The sequence below is a fragment of the Macaca mulatta genome, chromosome 10 (assembly GCF_049350105.2).
Source record: "Macaca mulatta isolate MMU2019108-1 chromosome 10, T2T-MMU8v2.0, whole genome shotgun sequence".
NCBI lineage: Eukaryota > Metazoa > Chordata > Mammalia > Primates > Cercopithecidae > Macaca > Macaca mulatta.
This window is the reverse complement of record NC_133415.1, coordinates 80,693,461-80,717,146: the sequence shown is the minus strand read 5'-3', so window position 1 is coordinate 80,717,146 and position 23,686 is coordinate 80,693,461. Positions and strand designations below refer to the sequence as shown.

General features: G+C 41.5%; 1 protein-coding gene, 1 non-coding gene and 1 pseudogene across 6 annotated transcripts in view; 1 reads left to right on the top strand and 2 right to left on the bottom strand.

Moving 5' to 3' along the window:
• Window positions 1-23,686, bottom strand: part of DNAAF9 (dynein axonemal assembly factor 9) — a 164,671-nt gene that overhangs the window by 116,981 nt on the left and 24,004 nt on the right. For all 5 annotated transcript variants that reach the window (XM_077948981.1, XM_077948979.1, XM_077948978.1 and 2 more), the window contains 5 exon segments: window positions 22,726-22,845; window positions 19,340-19,464; window positions 17,885-17,981; window positions 16,901-17,007; window positions 3,260-3,337 (listed from right to left, as the gene is read on the bottom strand). In XM_077948981.1, the coding sequence (XP_077805107.1) occupies window positions 3,260-3,337; window positions 16,901-17,007; window positions 17,885-17,981; window positions 19,340-19,464; window positions 22,726-22,845 (527 nt within the window).
• Window positions 3,768-3,876, top strand: LOC114670741 (U6 spliceosomal RNA). The gene has a single exon (XR_003720430.1). It is a non-coding gene; the product is annotated as a U6 spliceosomal RNA (small nuclear RNA).
• On the bottom strand, window positions 5,458-6,012 carry LOC144332049 (ubiquitin-conjugating enzyme E2 variant 1 pseudogene; annotated as a pseudogene).

The following is a 23,686-nucleotide window of genomic DNA, read 5'->3' as shown; positions in this document are numbered from 1 at the left end:
TGTAAAGGAAAGAATACTCACTGTCAACTACAACAAGGGCATGAAGGGGAAAAAAAAGTTATAAAAAAATATATAACCTACCACAATTAAGCTAACGGTTTCTCTATTTCATTATTCTCAGGTTCAAAGTACCAGTGCTGGCATTATGTATGAGTTCTACCACTTTCCTATGTTCTATTTCATTATTTTCTGCTCTCCATGCAGTGAATTCTTTCCTTACTCTTCTCCCCTTCTTCACTTGGCTACTTATTTTCAATTAAAAATTTCTTATAAGCACTCCGTTAGCTGTTTCTCAAATACTCTGATATATAGTGTTTTCATTATTTAAATTATTACTGAGGCCGGGCGTGGTGGCTCAGGCCTGTAATCCCAGCACTTTGGGAGGCCAAGGTGGGCAGATCACTCGAGGTCAGGAATTCAAGACCAGCCTGGCCAACATGGCAAAACCCCGTCTCCAGTAAAAATACAAAATTAGTCCGGTGTGGTGGCATGTGCCTGTAATCCCAGCTACTCAGGAGGCTTAGGCAGGAGAATCGCTTGAACCTGTAGGGTGTAGGGTGCAGTGAGCCAAGATCACACCACTACACTCCAGCCTGGGTAACAGAGTGAGACTCTGTCTCAAAAACAAAACAAAACAAAAAATTATTACTGAGTGCTAGTGTTTACCTTGTAACTAATGAAAAAAACCTTAATGCTCGGGCTGGGCGCGGTGTTTAACGCCTATATCCCAGCACTTTGAGAGGCCGAGGCGGGTGGATTATGAGGTCAGGAGATCGAGACCATCCTGGACAACACGGTGAAACTCGGTCTCTACTAAAAGTACAAAAAAAAAAATAGCTGGGCGTGGTGGCAGGCGCCTGTAGTCCCAGCTACTTGAGAGGCAGAGGCAGGAGAATGGCAGGAACCCGGGAGGCGGAGTTTGCAGTGAGCCAAGATTGTGCCACTGCAATCCAGCCTGGGTGACAGAGCGAGACTCCGTCTCAAAAAAAAAAAAAAAGAAAGAAAAACCTTAATGCTCAATTTCCTTAATCTCTGACCATGTTCAATAATAAAATTAGTGTACTTCTTTTTCCTACTCCCTCCTTCCTCACCCATCCACCTTTATCTTTTACTGTTCATTTCACTTTGTGCTGTTATTTATATCTTTATTACTTAGTTTTTCAGGTTTTTTTTTTTTTTAAAGATGGAATCTCGCTGTTGTTGCCTGGGCTGGAGTGCAATGGCACAATCTTGGCTCACTGCAACCTCTGCCACCCAGGTTCCAGCAATTCAAGACCACCCTGGGCAACACAGCAATACCTGATCTCTAGAGAAAAATAAAAAATTAGCCAGGTGTGGTGATGCACGTCTGTAGTCCCAGCTCCTCAGGAAGCTGAGGTGCAAGAATCACTTGAGCTCAGGAGTGCAAGGCTGTAGTGAGCTATGATCACTGCTGCACTCCAACTTGGGCAACACAGCAAGACCCTGTCTCTAAATATATATACACATATATATACACACACACACACACATATTTTAAATAAATAAAATAAAATGTGGGTGTTATGTTTTTGTTGAGGATTTTATTATAGGTGTTTTGCTTCATTTTTTTTCTGCTATGGAGAAACTCAAGGCCACCCTGCATTTTTCTAGTTTATCTGTAACTGGATGCCAAAGGATTTTACTGTTTTTTGGGGGGATTCAGGGCTTGGGGCAAAGTCTAGTAACTTTATTAAAATATGTCTCAGTGTTGACCATTGTTGGACAATTTTCTCTGGGGCATGGTATATCCTTTTCTTTTTTGTTTTCTTGAGACGGAGTCTTGCTCTGTCACCCAGGCTGGAGTGTGGTGGTGGATCTCGGCTCACTGCAAGCTCCGCCTCCCGGGTTCCTGCCATTCTCCTACCTCAGCCTCCCGAGTAGCTGGGACTACAGGTGTCCACCACCACACCTGACTAATTTTTTGTATTTTTAGTCAGGATGGTCTTCATCTCCTGACCTCGTGATCCACCCGCCTTGGCCTCTTGAAGTGCTGGGACTACAGGTGTGAGCCACCGCACCTGACCTCTTTTCTTTTTTATAGATAGAGTCTTGCTCTGTCACCCAGGCTGAAGTATAGGGGCATGATCTCAGCTCACTGTAACCTCCACCTCCTGGATTCAAGCGATTCTCCTGCCTCAGCCTCCTGAGTAGTGGGGATTACAGGAGTGCATCATTGTGCCTGGCTAATTTTTGTATTTTTAGTAGAAATGGGGTTTCACCATGTTGGCCAGGCTGGTCTTGTACTCCTGACCTCAGGTAATCCGCCTGCCTCAGCCTCCTCACCAGGCGTGAGCCACTGTGCCCAGTCTGCACTTTTCAATATGTAGATTCAAACCTTCTGTGCTTTCACGGAAATACAATTTTTGAAACTGTATCTTTTCCTTTCCTTATGATTCTTTTACTTTATTTTCTCAGCATGCCCACTCAAAGGGCCTAAAACCAATGTCCCCACAGAAGCAAGAAACATACCTAATGCCCAGATCTTGGTTGTTAAATATTGTTCCTCGCTAATTGCACTGAATCTCCTTGGAGAAATGGCTAATTCTAAGTCCATGACCATGCATATCGATCTACAGCCACCGAGAGACACTACTGACCAGCCTAACCAGAGTACAGAGTCCTAAAGCTTTAGGTCTGTTTGTTGCTCCTCATTGCAAATTTCCCCCCAATCCTGATATAGACAGGCCATGTATTTTTGTAAATAGTTTCCTGGGAACACAGACATACCCATTTGTTTAAAGACTGTCTAGAGCTGTTTTCATGCTACTGCGGCATTGTCAAGTAGTTGCCACTGAGACCGTAAGGCACACAAAGGCTAAAATATCACTAACTAGACTTTCACAGAAAAAGTTTGCCCCCAGCTTTAATCCTTGATTCCTTTAAGCCATAATCTCATCTTTTTATCTTTTCATGCCAGAGAAAGCCTTCTGCATTGTTTTTATAAAGTCCAGTCCAACAGAAAGAACACCTTTAGGTAAAAACCTAAACCTAAGGCCAGGCAGGAGGCCCTGGTTTTGCCTCCAGTGAGATTACCTCAGAGTGGAAGAGGGAGCAGTGTCACTTGCCAGGCTCCTTTATAACCCCAAGGAATTCAAGACAATAATCAAGAAAGAAACTGCTCTATTTTTTGACTAAGGCAAACTAAAGTATACTTTGCATTTCTTCAAATTAAAGATCACTAGCAGGTCACTGAGCTGGACGTATACTAATATTTAAAAGTTACTGTTTGGCTCCTTACATCTGAAAGCAAACTCTCCAGAGACATAGGATCCATCTTGCTGTAGACATTCCATAGATTCAAACTCACATCCTGCAACTGCAACAGAGAGCAAAAACATTGAAATAATTAAGTCAATATCATTAGGACAATCAGAATTATTTTCTGATGTTCAGAAATGACTCTTTTGGTGTAAACTAGTGTGAATAGAATAAATCAAAATTTTATCAATTATATTAGACCTATACATATAATGTTTTCCCATACAAGAAAACTATTTTTTCAGAAACTTTGGTACCGATTATCTTCAATAATGGGCACATATATACTTATACACACACACATGCACATATAGACTTGTATATTGTGTATTTTTTGCCTTTGTTTTAAATAAAATTTTAATCAAAAAATCCATGTCCATGCTTTAAAAATCAAATGGTACAAAAGGCTTATAATAAAAAATGGTAATCCCCGACTCCAACCTTTCACAAACCCTGACTAGTCTCACTCCTCATAAGCAAACACTTAGGTGCTCCCTTCAGCAGCACATATATTAAAATTGGAAGGATACAGAGAAGATTACCATGGCCCCTGTGCAAGGAGGACATGCAAATTCCAAGGATGACACGTAAATTCATAAAGCATTCCACATTTTCAAAAAATAATTTTTTAAAAAACGAAACAACCACTTAGAACTCACTTCATTTTCTTTAGAAACTAAATATTGACTTCTGGCAAAGATGTAGTTCTTCTACATCCATTCCTATTCCCAAACTGTTTCTTTCTCAAACTCTCAGGCTCAAGCAATCCACCCATCTCAGCCTACCAAAGTGCTGGGATTACAAGCATGAACCACCGTGCCCGGCCCCCAAACTGTTTACACACACATATCCTAACATCATTTAAAACCATAAAATGACTTTTTTGGCTTATTAATAATTTTTTTACACAATGAATTGCTTTTATTTTGGTATGCATCAGCATTTAGTGGTCCTGAACAGAAAGTGGAAAGACGAAGCAATCTGCCAGGAGGTCAAGCCTGCCAATTTCAGGGATCTGCTGTGCACACCTGGTTCTTTCTTAATCCCTGCTGAGGATCTTGAGAAGCAGCAGCAGTACCAAAACCAAGGCATGCACCAGATTCAGGGTTCTTTTTGTTCCAGTTGTCAGATTCCAAACTAGACCCCAGTGGATCGCAAGGATGACCAAATGAAAGCCCTGTTTAAAACTTCGATTTTTAAAAGCAAAAGCAATTACAGGAAAGTAAAACAATTCAGAGGGATCATGTGTGCTTCCAAGTGTCTTTATGTGGCCCTTCTCCAAGTTTAACCACCAAGGACTCTGAGAGCTGGCAGGTCTGAGTAACCCTGGTGACTATTATTTTCACCTTATCAAAACCTGAGTTAAAAACAATGCATCAGCTGATGACAGCAGAGTGGCAGGGCTGAGGACCCAATACCCATTTCCCAGGCTGGTGGAGAGTGAGTAAGTACGGTTCCAAAACTAAACAAAGGGAGGTCAAAGACTCTTTCCAACCTTACCTGATGGCTTCTGGCCAAAGCAAGGAAGTGTCATGGAAGGTGTTAGGTGGTGATGGTGCAAAAAGCAACTTGAGGAGGACGGAATAAAAAACAGCACCCCTTGATAAAGGTGGGGGAGAGAAGATATGGGGAAAGCTCTGAATTCCTCACCAAAGGCCAATCTCAGAGGGGAGTAGAGGGGTTACAATCTATGCTTTGGCCAAAGGCGGAAGCGAAGGAGTGTGGGGGAAAGGATGATGGCTTGGAAGGGGCATCACTTAAGACTTTAAGAGACCAGGAGTGCAGGCAAAGCACCCCACATACCCAGCAGTAGTCCCACAGGCTATGACCTGAAGCCTTCACATCTACTCTAACAAGCCCTCCAGGCTAGAGGGCTGTTGTTGCAGGGAAAGTGGGAGGTGGGAGGATAAGGGGAAAAGGCAGAGACCCCAGGCCATGTAATCAGCAGCAAGGTGATTGTGTGATGTGTCTTTTCACAGTTGAGTTAGATGTGCCCCACCAGTTATGATGGGAATCAATTTAAACAGACTTTCTTGATCCCAGAAGTTCTACTACGTGGACAGTGGCTACACTTGACAGGATGATTTGTTATAGCACAACTTACATATTTCAAATGGACAAAAAATTAGTATCATTTACAGTATCTTAACTTCCTTTGAATGGGAGCTTCCTTTCCAGTACTCCGAGGTCTACAAGACATATCTAGAAAATTTACTACTGTGAAAAATGAAGACTGCTTAAATTCAATGTCGGGGGAAAGGGGAAGGGCTGTGGTTTTTCTTTTTGATTAATTGCTCTAACACTGTCCTTCAGGTGGCTGAGGGAGTTTCATATTTTCTTTAGACATCATTAGGTGCCGAAGCTCTTGCAGGACAACTTTGATGCTATATGAATTCTGCCATTTTGATAGCACTGATATGGCTCTTGCGTCCACCCCTCCATTAAAACTATTAACTCCATTCATATTAATTTTTTGTTACAAATCTTACGGGGGGGGGGTGTTTCTGAGTATTTAGGTCCATATTCTATTTTAAGGCTATATATTCAGTTTTCATAAATTGTTCTTGGAGGCCCAATTATCATCCCTGTCCATGTTGTAAGTGTCATGTCTTCGTAATCTTCTAGACCCCAGCTAACTGTGTCATCTCCTACTCCTTTCTGGCCTTCTTCAAGTTCTTCCAACAGTCAGAAATTGCAAGGGACTTTTAATAGTGAGCCCGTTGTGGCTGTCATCTTGCGTTGCTGTCACTTGAAGTGGTTTATTAATAATTATTGTTTACAATGTTAAAACCATGTAAATAGTATTTACTGCAGGCTAAGTGCATTTTACATTCCAATTTGCTTTATTATTATTCTTAGAAGTACTAACAGCTTCATTTTTTTTCACCTGTATACTTTTTTTTACAAATCAATTCTGTTTTTTTCTAACAGCCCCATCCAATTTGCCTACTCCAGGGTGTCTCAACAGTAACACTATTTTCATTTTGGGCTTGATATTTCTTTGTTCTGTGGGGTTGCCCTGTGCATTGCAGGCCCTCACTAGCTGCCTATAACACCTCCCCCACACAATGCAAACCAAAAATATTTCCAAACATTGTCAAATGCCTACGGGGAAGGAGAAGACAAATTCACCCCGATTGAGAACTACTGATTTAAACATATCAGAAACTCTATCAAATTCCCTTTCTTCTTCTACCTCATTCTGGCTGGACATTCACATTCTTTGATATCATCCTGGAGCTCTCAGTTGATGGATTTGGCTCTGTGGTTTACTTGTCTCCTCTTTCTTGGTTAACTACCTTGTTTGGTGGAACACGTTATCCAATAGCTAAGAAAGGATTAATGCAGGCTGGGCACAGTGGCTCATGCTTGTAATCCCAGCAATTTGGGAGGCTGAGGCGGGCAGATCACCTGAGGTCAGGAGTTCAAGACCAGCCTGGCCAACATGGTGAAACCCCTTGCTACTAAAAATACAAAAATTAGCCAGGTGTGGTGGCACACACCTGTAATCTCAGCTACTTGGGAGGCTGAGGCAGGAGAATCACTTGAACCCAGAAGGCGGAGGTTGCAGTGAGCCAAGATCGTGCCTTTGCTCTCCAGCCTGGGTGACAGAGTGACACTCCGTCTCAAAAAAGAAAGAAAAAAAAAAAAGATTAATGCAAAGCAAACTTTTCTCACACCTGTAATCCCAGCTCTCAGGGAGGCAGAAGCAGGAGGACAGTATGAGCCCAGGAGTCCAAGACCCGCCTGGGCAATATAGAGAGACCCTGTTCTCCACAAAAAGGAAAACAAAACAAAACAAAAAGACATAAAATGTCTTTATGCTGTCCTCATGACTATGACTTTGGATTCTTTATTTTCTCTGCACTTCACCTTGGATAGTTTCTAATGCTATGGCTTCAAATTCACTAATCTTTTCTTTGGCATTATCCAATCTGTCATTAATCTCATCTAGTGTATATTTCCTCTTAAAAAAATTCTCAATTATTACATTCATTATTATCCAGTGTATTTCTCATCTTAGACGCTGTAGTTTTCATCTCTAGAAGTTTGAATTTTTGTTTTGTTTTGTTTTTGAGACAGCGGTCTTGCTATGTTGCCCAGGCTGGCCTTGAACTCTTGGGTGCAAGTGATCCTCCTGCCTCAGCCTCCTGAATGGCTGAGACTACAGGCACATGGCACTGCACCCAGTTGTGGGTCTCTTTTTATATATTCTATGACTCAGTCTTTTCTCTAGCCTCTTGAACACATGAAATGCAGTTATAATAACTGTTTTAATGTCCTTGTCTTCTAATATTTCTGTCAATTCTAGGCCAATTTTGAAGACTGATTACCTCATTATCAATTGTGTTTTCCTGCTTTTTTAAAGCCTGATGATCTCTGGATGCCAGACACTATGAATTTTACCTTGCTGGGTGCTAAATATTTTGGTATTCCTATAAATATTCTTATGCTTTGTTCTGGAAAGCAGTTAAGTTACTAGAAAACAGTTTGATCCTTTGGGGTCCTGCTTTTATGAATTATTAGGAAGGTCTGAAGCCACTGCTCAGTGCAGGGTTGATTTTTCCCTGCTACTGAGACAAAATCCTGCTGACTGCTCTACCCAGGGCCCAGTGAATTACAGGCATACCTCAGAGCTATTGCAGGCTTGGTTCCAAATCACTATAATAAAGTGAATAATGCAATAAAGCAAGTCACACACATATTTTGGTTTCCTAGTACATATAAAAGTTATGTTTACAACGTACCATAGTCTATTAAAGTCTATTTTTTTTAGCAATAACACATCTAAAAAAATCAAATGTACATACCTTAATTTTAAAATACTTTATTACTAAAAAATGCGAACAGTCAACTGAGCCTTCAGTGGGTCATAACCATTTTGCTGGTGGAGGGTCTTGCCTCCATATTGATGCCTGCTGACTGATCAGGGTGTTGGCTGCTGAAGGTTGAGAGGCTGTGGCAATCCCTTTCTCTCCCCTTCCTTTCCTTTCCTTTCCTTCCTCTCTTTCTCTCTCTCCTTCTTTTCGTTTTTTTGAAATAGAGTCTCGTTCTGTCACCCAGGTTGGAGTGCAGTGGCGCAATCATAGCTCACTGCAGCCTTGACTTCTGGAGCAATCCTCCAGAAAGACTGCTTCCTTCTCAAGCAATCCTCTCGGCTTAGCCTCCTGAGTAGCTAGAACTACAGGTGCACCATCATGCCAACTAATTAAAACAAAAATCTGTTTTTGTAAAGATGGGATCATGTTATGTTGCCCAGGTTGATCTTGAACTCCTAGTCTCAAGTGATCCTCTTGCCTCAGTCTCCCAAAGTACTAGGATTACAGGCATGATCCACTGTGCCAGCAGCAATTTCTTAAAATAAGACAACAATGAAGTTTTGCCGCATCAGTTGACTCTTACTTTCACAAAAGACTTCTCTATAATATGTCAGGCTATTTGATAACGTTTTATTTATTTATTTATTTTTAGGAGGAGTCTTGGTCTGTTGCCCAGGCTGGAGACCAGGGGCGTGATCGCGGCTCACTGCAACCTGTCTCCTGGGTTCAAGCGATTCTCTTGCCTCAGTCTCCTGAGTAGCTGGGATTACAGGTGCGTACCACCATACCCAGCTAATTTTTGTATTTATAGTAGAGGGTTTCACCATGTTGGTCAGGCTGGTCTTGAACTTCTGACCTCAGTGATCCGCCCACCTTGGCCTCCCAAAGTGCTAGGATTACAGGCGTGAGCCACCATGCCTGGCCTTGCTAGCATTTTACCCACAGTAGAACTTTTTTCAAAATTGGAGTCAATCCTCTCAAACCATGCCACTGCTTTATTAACTAAGTTTGCGGAATATTCTAAGTCCTTTGTTGACATTTCAACAATGTTCACAGCATCTTCACCAGGAGTAGAGTCCATCTCAAGAAACCACTTTCTTTACTCATCCAGAAGAAGCAACTCCCCATCCATTTCAAGTTTTTAACATGGGATTGCAGCAAGTCAGTCACATCTTCAGGCTCCACTTCTAACTCTAGTTGTCTTGCTATTTCTACCAAATCTGCAGTGACTCCCTTTACTGAAGTCTTGAACGCCTCAAAGTCATTCATGAGATCTGGAATCCACTTCTCACAAACTCCTGTTAATGTCAATATTGTGACATCCTCCTATGAATCATGAATGCTCTTAACGTCATCTAGATTGGTGAATCTTTTTGAGAAGGCTTTCCATTTTTTTTTTTTTTTTGCCCAGATCCATCAGAGGAGTTTATTGCCTAACAAAATGTATTTCTTAAGTAATAAGCCTTTAAAGTCGAAATGACTCCTTGATCCATGGGCTGCAGAATGGATGTTGCATTAGTAGGCATGAAACAACATTAATTCTCTTGTATACCTCCATTAGAGCTCTTTGGTGTCTAGCTGCACTGTCAATCAGCAGTAATATTTGAAAGGAATCTTTTTTTCTGAGCAGTAGGACTCAACAGTGGGCTTAAAATATTCAGTAAGTCATGCTGTAAACAGATGTGCTTTGGTGATCCATTTAAAGAGCACAGAGTAGATTTAGCATAATCCCTAAGGGCCCTAAGATTTCCAGAATGGTAAATGAGCAATGACTTCAACTTAAAAGTCACCAGCTGCATTGGCCCCTAACAAGAGAGTCAGGCTGTCCTTTGAAGCTAGGCACTGACTTCTCTCTATTTATGAAAGTCCTACAGGCTGGGCGCTGTGGCTCACACATGTAATCCCAGCACTTTGGGAGGCCGAGGTGGGAGGATCACTTGAGCCCAGGAGTTCAAGACCAGCCCTGGCAACATGGTGAGACTCCATTTCCACAAAAAATAGAAACGTTAGCTGGGCATGGTGGTGTACCCCTGTAGTCACAGTTAGTTGGGAGGCTGAGGTGGGAGGATGGCTTGAGTTTGGGAGGTCAAGGCTGCAGTGAGCCGTGATAACACCACTGCACTCCAGGCTGGGCAACATGGCGAGACTCTGTCTCAAAAATAAAAAAATAAAATAAAAAGGAAAGTCCTAGATGGCATCATCTTCTTATACAAGGCTGTTGTCCGCACTGAAAATCTGTTGTTTAGCGTAGCCACCTTCATCAAGTATCTTAGGTAGATCTTCTGAATAACTTGCTGCAGCTTCTAAATCAGCACTTACTGCTTCATCTTGCACTTTTATGTTATAGAGACAGCTTCTTTCCTTAAACCTCATAAATCAAGCTCTGCTAGCTTTAAACTTTTCTTCTGCGGCTTCCTCAACATTCTCAGGCTTTACATTAAAGAGAATTAGGGCTTTGCTCTGGATTAGGCTTTGGTTTAAGGGAATGTTATGGTTGGTTTGATCTTTTAACCAGACCACTCAAACTTTCTCCATATCAGCAATATGGTTGTTTCACTTTCTTATAATTTGTGTTCACTGAAGTAGTGCTTTTAGTTTCCTTCAAGAACTTTTCCTTTGCATTCACAACTTAGCAGTTTGGTGCAAGAGGTCTAGCTTTCAGCCTGTCTTGGCTTTCGACATGCCTCCTTCACCAAGCTTAACCATTTCCAGCTTTTGATTTAAAATGAGATAATTGTGACTCTTCCTTTCCCTTGAACCTTTATTGGCCACCCGGCTATTTTTCTACTGTTAGTAGAGACGGGGTCTCGCCGTGTTGACCAGACTGGTCTTGAACTCCTGACCTCAGGTGATCCGCCCACCTTGGTCTCCCAAAGTGCTGGGGTTACAATAAAGGCTATTAATTGGCCTAATTTCAATATTGTTACGGTCAAGGAATAGGGAAGTCAGAGAAGAAAGCAAAAAATGAGGGAACAGCCAGTGAAGCGTCAGAACACACCCATTTATTAAGTTCATCATTTCATATGGGTGCTGTTTGTGGCGTCCCAAAACAATTCCGATGGTAACATCAAAGATCACTCATCATGGATTATCATAACAGATATAACAATAATAAAAAAGCTTGAAATATTATGAGAATTACCAAAATGTGACACAGAGACACAAAGTGAGCACATGCTGTTGGAAAAATGGAGCCAGCAGGCTTGCTGGATGCAGGCTGCCACACACGATCAATTTGTTAAAAAAAAAAATGCAATATCTACAAAGTGCAACAAACCAAGGCACAATAAATTAAGATAGGCCTGTATGTGTTTTTCCAGTCTAACTGGTGAAAACAGGCACTGTTCTCAGCCCTGAACACACACATCAGGCACTATCCTCGAATCCTTTCAGACAGGCTTCTCTTGACTTTGAGTAGTTACCACATACATGACAACATGGATCAATACTCTGCTGAGTACTGACTAGGGAAAGGGGAATCTTTGGATGGTTCTTTCCTCTTTAGTACTCTAACTGCTTTGGTCTCCCGAGACTCCCAGCTGCATCTCCTAACTCAGGGAGTGCACTGGGCTCCACCTGGGTACTCTCTTCTCTATGCTGTGTCTGCAAACTTTCTCAAAGTAATAAGCTAGTACCATCACGGGGCTCACCTTGATTGTTTCCATCACTCAGGGAATCAGGATTCCTCACTGCCTGATGCCTAGTTTCTTGAAGACCATTGTTTCATTACTTTGTTTGTGGTTGTGTTTTTGTTTTGGGGGGGGGGTTTGTTGGTTTGGGAACCAGTTTTTGTTGTTTTGTGGTGGGTGACTTGTTTTTTCTTCCAGGAAGCTTTTTTTTTTCTTTTTTGGCCAACCTTACTGACCACCTTCCTGGAAGCTTTTAAAGATATTCTTTCATCCAGGCTGGGTACAGGTGGCTCATGCCTGTAATCCCAGCACTTTCGGAAGCTGAGGCAGGCAGATCACCTGAGGTCAGGAGTTTGGGACCACCCTGGCCAACATGGTGAAACCCCATTTCTACTAAAAATACAAAATCAGCCAGGCATGGTGGTGCATGCCTGTAATCCTAGCTTCTTGGGAGGCTGTGGCAGAAGAATCGTTTGAACCCGGGAGGCAGAGGTTGCAGTGAGCCAAGATTGTGCCATTGCACTCCGGCCTGGGCAACGAGAGTGAAACTCCATCTCAAAAAAAAAAAAAAAAAAAGATTTTCTTTTATCCTTAGTGTCTGAAATGTCACGGACAGATTAAGGTTTTTTTTTTTCCTCTTCCCATTCATACCTAAGTGATTTAATTTAAAAGCTTTTATTTCTCTTTTTGATTGGAAATGTTTATTTTTTAAAAAGATTTCTTTCCTTATGGTATCCCTGCCTCCTCTTTCTAGAAATTCTACTCATTGGATATTAGAATTCTTAGATCGGTCTTTTAACATTTAAAGTTAACTTTTTTTTTTTCTTTTTTGAGATGGCGTCTCGCTCTGTCACCCAGGCTGGAGTGTAGTGGTGCGATCTCAGCTCACTGCAACCTCCACTTCCTGGGTTTGAGCAATTCTCCTGCCTCAGCCTCCCAGGTAGCTGGGACTACAGGCATGTGCCACCACACCCAGCTATTTTTCTGTCGTTAGTAGAGATGGGGTCTCGCCATGTTGACCAGACTGGTCTTGAACTCCTGACCTCAGCTGATCCACCCACCTTGGTCTCCCAAAGTGCTGGGGTTACAGGTGTGAGCCACCGAGCCCGGCCTAAAGTTAACTTTTAAAGTTAAAGTCTTTTAAGTTTTTTCTCATATTTTCTATAACTGTGATGTTTTTATTCTACCTTTCTAAAGACTTTCCTAACTTTACCTTCCACCCCTCTATTGATTTCATCAATTATGATTTTCTAGAGCTCGTATTTTCCACACATTCAGTTATTACAACATTCACTTGTCCTATGGTTGTGAAATCTTACATTTTTCTGGGCATCCAAAAAGGGTTTTATGTCTTTTCTTCTATACCTTAAATTATCTTTGGGTCTTAATGAACTGGTTTTTTAAAAAAAAACTTGATCTTTTTCTTTTGAGTTATTGCTGTTTAATCAAATGTCTGGTGATCTTTGGCTTCCTATTCGTACTTTGAAATGAGGCAATGAAAAGGTTAACTGGAAGCTGTATGTTCCTGATAACTGATAAGCAGAGCTTCTATTACTGGGTCTCCATCCCCTTATATTCTACATGCCAAAATGCGAACAGCTTTACTCTCTCAGGAAGCAAAAACTACACTAGCCAATGAAATCTTTTTGTTTCGTCTTGCCTTTCAGTTTATTTATTTAATTTTTACTTATTTATTTTGAGACAGGGTCTCACTTTGTTGCTCAGGCTGGAGTGCAGTAGTTCAATCAGCCCACTGCAGCCTGGAGCTCCAGGGCTCAAGCTATCCTCTGGCCTCAGCCTCCCAAGTAGATGGAACTGTAGGCACATGCCACTGTGCCCAGCTAATTTTTTTTTTTTTTTTTTTTTTTGAGATGGAGTCTCACACTGTCACCCAGGCTGGAGTGCAGTGGCACAATCTTGGCTCACTGCCTCCTGGGTTCAAGTAATTCTCCTGCCTCAACCTCCTGAGTAGCTGGGGTAACAGGTGCCTGCTACCACGCCCAGCTAATTTTTGTATTTTTAGTAGAGATGGGGTTTCACCATATTGGCCAAGATGGTCTTCATCTCTTGACCTCATGATCCACCCACCTCCACCTCCTAAAGTGCTGGGATTACACGCATGAGCCACCACGCCCAACCGTGCCCAACTAATTTTTAAAAACTTTTTGTTGCCAGGCTGGTCTTGAACTCCTGCCCTCAAGTGATCCTCCCGCCTTGGCCTCCCAAAGTGCTAGGCTTCATTACAAGTGTGAGCCACTCACCAGGCCCTTTTCAGTTTTTTTACAGAACCTCCACCCAGATCTGTTCTTTGTTTTTCCTAGGGTGGAGGTGGCATCTGCAAATGTCTGGTTGCTTGTCACTTGAGGGGAGAGGAGAGTGGTAGAGGGAGGTACAGACTATTACATAACAACCTTCAATTTAATTCTTTCCTTTCAATATCACCAATTTCCATTCTCTACTCTCCACTTCATCATCATCTTCCCCATTGATTTAATCTACTTGGCCCCTTCCTCTGTATTCTGGAAAAGCTTTTCAAGTGTGTCAACTGATCAGATTTTTTAAGGGTATTAAATTTGATATCTATTTTTTAATGCAAGTTTTCATTCTACTAATAAATTCTGAGACTTCCTACAATCTTTTCTTATATGTCCTCCATCTCCCTTTTTAATTCTGACTGCTCACCTCATTGATAGATCTCATTTTTTAAATAAATTTTGTTCCTAAAAAGTACCAAAAAGAGACATTTTCTCAATTATTTATTTTGTTCCTTGAAGAAAATCTTTTTTTAAAGCATGCTGATCTATCCCTGCATCTAATATGCTGTGGTCTCTTTCTTACATTTTGTTGACCCTTTTCCTAATTCTTATTCCAGCTTTCAATATGAAGATCTATTTGTCCATAAACAGATGAATGAATGCTCACTGGTTACTCATTATTTAGAAGTTTGCTATTAGAATCCTCTCCTTGTGGACCTGGTTGATGTAAATTTACATTACCAGATCACAGTTCCAGCAGTGGGAGAGTAAGAAGAAGGAAGTTAGAGGCAGAAAATGCCTTAGCAGAGGAACTTCCCTGTACCGCTTCCCAGGAAGAAATAATTATCTGTATCGATGACTCAGTTTGGCCCAGCATAAATGCCAAGTAAAAGCTGTGTCTGGGCTTGGCTTTCTTTCTCATGCTGGCACCTACCACATGAGGAACAAAACATATCTGGGCTAACGACTTTCTTCTGGGTATGGCCATATAATAAAACACAAGTTTTTAAAAATTAAGCTATAAGTATAGCTCTCCTTCTCTTAGCCTGCAAAGGAAGTAAGAGCCTTTCTGACTCAGGCAGTCATCAGGCCATCAGAGTGGAGTAGAGAGGGTATTGGCAGAGCACATCTATAGGCCAAACTGCTCCACACCTCAAAGTACTGGGAAGGGCAGGGGAAAGAAGAAGACTGAGGTGGGGTAGAATGAGATGGAGACAAAAGGAAGTATCTGAAAATAAAAAGGAGCAGCTACAGAAAAGGGCAGGATGTGGAGAGAGGGACCTAGAGAAGACCTATAGTAACTCTTCCTTTATGATGTGTACCATTTCCTCTTCATGGCCCATCCCATTTCCTAAAAACACCATCCTAATGTAAAGATCTACATTACTTTTCAAAGGCTTTTTTTTTTTTTTGGAAGGAGATAACACTCTTTTTGAATGTGACTTCACAGTGTGACGCACCTTAAGGTCAGAAAACCTCTCTCATTTGGGTTATACCAACTATGTAGCCTCCCAGTGCACTTCTTCCAATGTGATTCTAGCTGCAGCCCAGGGGTGAGGAGCACAGGCTCTGAAACCAGACCATCTGGATCTGGCCCCAGCTCTGCCTTTCTGTAGCTGTGTGAAATCGGGAAATTCATTTAATCAGTCTTAAATGGGGATGTAAAATAGGACCTACCTCAGAGGGTTACTATAAGAATGAGATCAGTCAATTCACATAAAGTGCTTAGAACAGTACCTGGCATATAGTAGGTACTCAGACCTAGTTCATATAATTAATTAAAAATAAATATTACCATTATTAATATTATAAAAATATTAAGTTTCTTCTCTAACCCCTATGGCCTGCCTCCCTTCAAGCCCCCACTCTTCTAAGTTAGAGAGCATTAATTCCCAGTAGGGGCAGCTTCCACAGCCTTGTGGATGTTCTGCTACTTGTAGTCAATGTGAGAATACTGTGATTTTGGAAAAAGAAAAGTGGAGTCCAAGTGGTATGCTTCCCTTCAGCCCCACAGCCCATGCTGCTCCATTTCAGAGGATGTGATGTGGTTCTCCCAGGCAAGCCTCCAGTCATCTGCTAGGGATGCCAGTACTTCTCAGAGGGGTAGAAATTAGCTCTGTGCCTTGCTTCTAAGGGACCCACTTACTCTCTCCCTAACAGGATGTCCCCACTTCTAGCATGACAATGCTCCCCTTCCCTGGTTTCCTGTACTGGGCAGGTCATTTCAGTGAGGATCCCATGGAGGCACATAGATACTCGTGGTAATGCTGCTAACCTATCAGGCCATTTTCCTTAATCTGTACTCTGGACCACCCCCTGTCCCAGACTCACTTAAGAAATATTTACCGGTCATTTTCTAGATGCAAGGAATGCTGAAATAAAAGACACTGTTCTTACCACAAAAGCTAATCTTTCCATTCCTCTAGTACATTGCCCTTACCCAAATTCTGCACTGTCCCTTTCATTGCTCTTGAATAGTTCTCAATTTATATAAATTATATAAATTTCTGACATACAAACAACAACAAAGTTATGTTTTTGTACTTAAGAAGCCTCCAGTACAAAGACCAGGGTGGGTGGGCTGGTGTGCAAGTGTGACAAATGTGTAGTAACAGGATCATAAAATCTGTAGGAGAAGTCAATCTAGGGTGCTACAGGAGTAGACAGGAACAACAGTTAGCTCAGAATGGGGTAAGGGAGAGGAAGGACGGAGAAAACTCCAAGAAGGACACAGGACCTCAGTCTGGGACTAGCCTTTAGCAGCAACTATTTTCCATTTCAAGTCTTTTAACTTGCTCCATGCCCTTGAGAAGTAACTGCCAGCTTTTTGGTGTCATAATAATGCACACCCACAAGGGTTCTTCATAAAAACCGCCCAGTGGCAGACAAAAACTGGCATACTGCTTTTCATACGTACCTCATATTTCATGGTAAAAAATCCATCTCCTCCAATGCCCTCAAGTGCAAAGGCCTGTACAATTGGCCATTTCTCCACCACAAACATATCAAATATCTGCAAGTGACCTAGAAGAATCAAATACAACAATACATATCAAATACCATCCTGAATACAACAGTCTAAACCTGATCTAACATGGTTAGACAGGTATCATTTCTCACGTGGTCACCAGGGCCTCACCTAGCAAAATAAAATTCAAACAGATAAAATGGTTAGAAATTGAAACTAGAAATACAAAATGAAAGCCAAGGAAAATTCAAACTATAAACAAGTTACATTCAGATTTCTCTACAGTATATTGTAACATTCCAGTTTCCTGAGTAATTAAGTAAAAAATAAGAGTAGTCTATTACATCTGACTTGCATCATTCAGTCGGAATAATTATTAACAGAACCAAACTTGGCTCCTTTCCCTTAAGAAACACAGCCAATCAACTTCCTCAAGGGAAAACTACTAAATCAAAAATGCTCCTTTCTTGTAACAATAGCTTCAATGTGCAAGGTTTTTTCTTTTTGTTGTTGTTACAATATAAGCCCTGTTAAACTTGATCGTTTTTCTCCTGTATATTACACATCATTTAAAAACACGTCAGCATATCTTTTTAGAAGTTATCAAAACCCCTCTTTCTTATTACCAAGATGCCCCCACATCTATACTATACTCTTTGTACAGTAAATGATACAGACATGTCAATTGTGCTAAATTCTGTATCAGTTCTTCTACCTGATTTTAGGCAGCCTGCTGTGTTGCTGCAGAAACTTCACAGTACTTAATACAAGCTTACATAGAAAAGTCCCCATACTTAATTCTGCTTGATATCTTTGGTAAAAATAGATGAAGGGGTTTCTCAGCTGAATGCCTCCAATGAAAGGAAAAGCAGTGATGTTTAATTCACACACCATCTAAGCAAGGTTCTAGAAGGCTTGCTGTCAGATACTCACCTTGGGAGCTGTAAGGAATGCCAATTCTACTACAGTCTCGAACCATGTCCACAAAGCTGGCAATTTTAAATTCTTCTGCAGCTTCCTCATCTTCATACTAAAGAGAGATATCAAACGAAAAATAAGCTCTGAAGAGGTATCACACAAAGTCCCATATTTTCTCTGCATTTTATCAATCAGAGTTGTCCCAAATGACATTTACAGAGGACTGCACCCAAGGTGTTTCCAAAGCCAATCTTTTTCATTTGCTAGTCAGAAAGACTTGTCATTCCCTTATTTCATATTACACCCGAAAATCAACTGAAAATGGATCAGGAAACCCAATTGCAAGAGATAACCCCCCCAAAAATCCACCAAAACCTCATATGGGAAGAAGTGTTCTTGACCAATATTAGGTCACAACTTTCATGAAATCCTAAATCTCAAATCCCAACTTGATTTCCAGTCAAACCCTTGAAAAGGGCCCAAAGGGAAAGAAAAACAGATACCAAGACATTCAAACACAAGAATGTCAGAAAGCTTAAAAAAATTCTCCCACAGGGCCAGGCATGGTGGCTTACGCCTGTAATCCCAGCATTTTGGGAGGCTGAAGTGGGCGGATCACCCAAGGTCAGGAGTTTGAGACTAGTCTGACCAATATAATGAAACGCCATCTCTACTAAAAATAAAAAAATTAGCCAGGCGCCTGTAGTCCCAGCTACTCGGGAGGCTGAGACAGGAGAATTGCTTGAACCTGGGAGGAGGAGGTTGCAGTGGGCCGAGATTGTGCCACTGCACTCTAGCCTGGTCGACAAAGCGAGACTCTGTACCCCACAAAAAAAAAAAAAAAAAATTCTCCCAGGGCAGTCCCTAGGCACTAATCCCCTAAGAGAAGGGGTTCTGGATAGTGACGAAGAAGCAGGCAAGAAGTAAGTTCATAAACTTACTACTAGGTCCCAATTTGAATAGCCTCCTTTTGACTCCACAGGCATACAATTTATAAGGTAGCCTCAAAATGAAATATGAAATTCTCCACTTCAAGGCCGGGCGCCGTGGCTCAAGCCTGTAATCCCAGCACTTTGGGAGGCCGAGGCGGGCGGATCACAAGGTCAGGAGATCGAGACCACAGTGAAACCCCGTCTCTACTAAAAATACAAAAAATTAGCCGGGCGCGGTGGCGGGCGCCTGTAGTCCTAGCTACTCAGGAGGCTGAGGCAGGAGAATGGCGTGAACCCAGGAGGCGGAGCTTGCAGTGAGCCGAGATCGCGCCACTGCACTCCAGCCTGGGCAACAGCGTGAGACTCCGTCTCAAAAAAAAAAAAAAAAAAAAAAAAGAAATTCTCCACTTCAAACAGATAACCTTTTTTGTATAATCACACTCTGCAATTTGATTGCCGATCCTATTTCAGATCAACACTTTCCTTACAGAATATTCTTAGAGTGTCTCTGGGTGCCTGTCTTCTCTTTTCTTCTTACCTCATTTTCGGTCATGCAGTGGAAATGCAGATTTCTCCAATGTGCCACGTAAGGTAAGAGATAGCGAAAGTTTACAGGATTACAGTACAGATGGACGCTATCTGATTTAATCAATATAATTACATCTGTAAAAAAAACCAAAATCAAAACACAAGACTGTCAAAAGCATTTCCTTTAGATATTTTCTGCCCACATAATTAGTAAAACCATTGAAACTCCTTCAGAGACAATGTAACAAAACTCTAAACTGAAAATTATTTAATTAAACACTGTGCCTTATAAACCAAAAAGTATCTGAGACAAGTCTCAATCAATTTTGAAGTTTATTTTGCCAAGTTTAAATTAAAGACATGCCCGTGACATAGCCTCAGGAGGTCCTGAGAACATGCACCCAAAGTGGTTGGATAACAGCTTGATTTTACACATTTTAGGGAAACAGAAGTTACCAGCAGACATCAATCAACACATGTAAAGTGTACATTTGGTTTGGTCCAGAAAGTCGGGGTTGGGTGTGAAAGGGTCCTTTCATGTCACAGGTAGATTCAAAGATTTTTTGATTGGCAATTGGTTGAAACAGTTAAGTTTTATTATCTAAAGACCTGGAATCAGGGCTGGGCGCGGTGGCTCACGCCTGTAATCCTACCACTTTGGGAGGGTGAAGCAGGTGGATCACGAGGTCAGGAGTTTGAGACCAGCCTGACCAACATGGTGAAACCCCATCTCTACTAAAAAAAAAAAAAAAATACAAAAATTAGCCGGGCATGGTGGCATGCACTTGTAATCCCAGCTACTAAGGAGGCTGATGCAGGAGAGTCACTTGAACCTGGGAGGCGGAGGTTGCAGTGAGCCAAGATTGCTCCACTGCACTCCAGACTGGGCGACAGAGTGAGACTCTGTCTCAAAAAATAAAAATAAAAATAAAAATAAATACAGACCTGGAATCAACAGAATGTCTGGGCTAAGATAAGGGATTGTGGAGACCAAGGTTCTTATTATGCAGGTGAAGCCTCCAGGTAGCAGGCTTCAGCAACAATAGAAGGTAAATGTTTATCAGACTTAAAAAGGGACCAGACTCTTAGTTGATCTCCCCTGGATCAGGAAAAGACCTGGAAAGGGAAAGGATTCTCTACATAATGTAGATTTCCCTGACAAGATATAGCTTTACAGCACCATTTTAAAATATGTCAAAGGAATATATTTTAGGATAAAATACTTACATTTCTTTCACTGTCTGTTATCTGTTACATGATGTATCTCACTGCTATACAATAGCAATTTGGTTAGTCTTAAGATCTTTCTTTCTTTTTTTTTTGACAGGGTTTCACTCCCAGGCTGGAGTGCAGTGGCATGATATAGGTTCACTGCAACCTCTGTCTCCCAGGCTCAAGCAATCCTCCTGCCTCAGCCCCACAAGAAGCTGGGGCTACAGGTGAGCACCACCACGCCTGGCTAATTTTTGTATTTTTTTGTAGAGACAGGGTTTTGCCATGTTGCCCAGGCTGGTCTCTAACTGCTGAGCTCAAGTGATCCAGCCACCAGAGAGCCAGGATCACGCCACTGCATTCCAGCCTGGGTGATAGAGCAAGACTCTGTCTCAAAATAAATAAATAAATAAAAGTTGCTTTTAGAAATAAATTCATGTTGGCCTTTCCCCCTCTCATATGAGATCAAAATGTAGAAATCTGGTGATCTCTGCTTTCCAGCTACTTGTACAAACAAATTTATTAATTTGTAGGAAAATCCTAATTTCCTAAGCACCCACTGTGCCAGGCAAAAAGATAAAAACAGGCTAGGCATAGTGGCTCACAGCTATAAACTCAGCACTTTGTGGGAGGCCGAGGCGGGATCACCTGAGGTCAGGAGTTGGAGACCAGCCTGGCCAACATGGTGAAACCCTGTCTCTACTAAAAATTCAAAAATTAGCTGAGCGTGGTGGTGCATGCCTATAATCCCAGCTACTTGGGAGGCTGAGGCAGAGGAATCTCTTGAACCCAGGAGGCGGAGGTGGCAGTGAGCCAAGATCACACCACTGCACTCCAGCCTGGGCAACAGAGCAAGACTCTGTTTCAAAAAGAAAAGAAGACAAAAACAAAAATAAGCAAAAAAGCACATCTTTGAGAATTTAAACTATTTCCTTAATTTCAGTACCGTAATGTCCTTAGCAATCTCGGCTGTGGTGAAATGTGTGGCTGGTACGAGCTGCCAAGATTACTCTTTTCTAAACCAGCAGATGTTGTATAACGTAAGGAAAAAAATATTTTGTAATCAAAATCGGAAACCAAATTTGAATTGAAAAAAATGTAAAAGAAGGAGTAATTTCAGTCTACTCTTTTTGCACTTCCTAATAAAAAGGAAACCTTTAATCAGTCTACAAGAATAAACACTACTAAGGACTTAACCAGAGAAGAATTTTCATATACGCTAGACCAGGATTTCTCAACCCCGGCACTACTGACAGTTTAGATCAGTGAATTCCTTGTTCTGGGTGACTGTTCTGTGCATTGTAGATGTTTAGCATCATCTCTGGCCTCTATCTACTAGATGCCAGTGGCATCCCCTACCCAGTTTTGACAATCAAAAATGTCTTCAGACATTGCCAAATGTCCCCTGCAGGACAAAACTGCCTCCAGTTGAAAACTACTGCACTAGACACATAGCAATATTCTTTCACATCAGATGTTTGTTTTCATGCCTCCCCCAGCTGCCTCACAGAAATGTCTCTTGTCCATTTTTATTTTGTCTATCCCAATGTCTCCTGACCCATCTGGCATACAAGACATGATTCTAAATATGTGATATCAGAGATAGATCCAGGGCAATAGCCCCCAGCAGCATCAACACAGGCAGAGTGTCTCAGTGCTAAGGAAAGGGGAATATAAACAGAAATCCAGCATTGTAGTCACAGGCATCTTCATGAATTAAAGTCACAGAGAAAATAATTCCCAAAGACAACAGGACAAAGAGCCTTTGTTCCTCGGATAATAAGCCACAAGAAGTCTTCCTCGTAGGAGATGCCTGCAGGCCCATCCTTACCTCATGATTGAAGGTGCTTTCACAGGACAACACCATATAATCTGAACCGTTAGCATGTAGAGGCAATGGGCAATAAAGAGGAAAACCAGTACTTTGCCAAAAAGAGATAAAGCCAAACACTGATGTTTGTTTCTCTAAAGCTGAATTAGTAAATATATTCTGAAAACTACTTGTTGCTACTAAATGTATCAACAAAGAAAAAATGCTGTGCTTTTTCATTCTTTAAAAAGCAAACATTTACTGGGACTTTGGACTATTTTAAATTTTTTTCTGTAAGCACACCATAAAATAAGGATCCAAATAAATAAACCTCTTACTCTTCTATCACACAGAGTTTACCAATATATACTTACCATCTAGCACTTCTTCAGAAAATCCCGTTTTCTCAAAATCACTGGTATTCTGATTGTACAAACCAAATAGAAGATAATTTGCCAGCTCTCTGCAGCCTTCATTGTACCTGCTATCGATTCCTGCAAGGCAAAGGAGGCTCTTATCAGCTGTACTGTACTATGGGGAGCAAAGAGGCCAATAATTTGCCCCTCCTCAGCAAAACCCTGATGATTAAGCAGAAGGACGCAGCTCAGACCAGTTTTGTGCCAGAAACCAAGCTAAGCAATTCTGTGAAAGAAACAGGTCTCAGCATCAAGTACCCTTACTTGAATTCCAACATCTTGTAATTGAGATAATCAAACAGCACAGATTATTGAGGCTGTTAATTTCTGAAAATGATTCATCTTGGAATACTTTCAGGTGGCTTAAGAATAGGGGTCAGAAAAATCTTCACCTTTCGAAAAAATCTTTACCAAAACATGTGGGATCAAACAAAGGCAGATTAAGGTGGCTTGAAAAGAATCCAATAATGTGAAGAAAAGGAAAGTGAGTGGAACCACAAACACCCATCCTTTTACAATTATGAGGCTCAAGGTCTAGCACTGTACTGGATGGTGGGGTATGGTGGTGAACAAGCCTGCAAATGACCCTCATGAAGCTGACAGTCTAGAGGGGCTGAATTAGAGACAAATAAAAAGGAAATTAAACAATACTGTCTTCAATACCATCTCTCAATGCTTCAGGTATATATTTATTACCTAGTTCCTGATGTCTGTAAAGTCTCAGAGTATGGCTCTGGGCAAGATGGACATGTCATGGCAGGAGGTAGCTATACATGTGAGTCTAAAGGAAAGGCTTAAGGAAGCAGCAGCTCCAAAAATGGGCTTCCTATCTCAGTGATAGCTCATCTAACCTCATTAAAACAGCAACAAATTTCAGGGGAACAAGAACTAGGAGGACACTAACTCACAGCTTATTTCA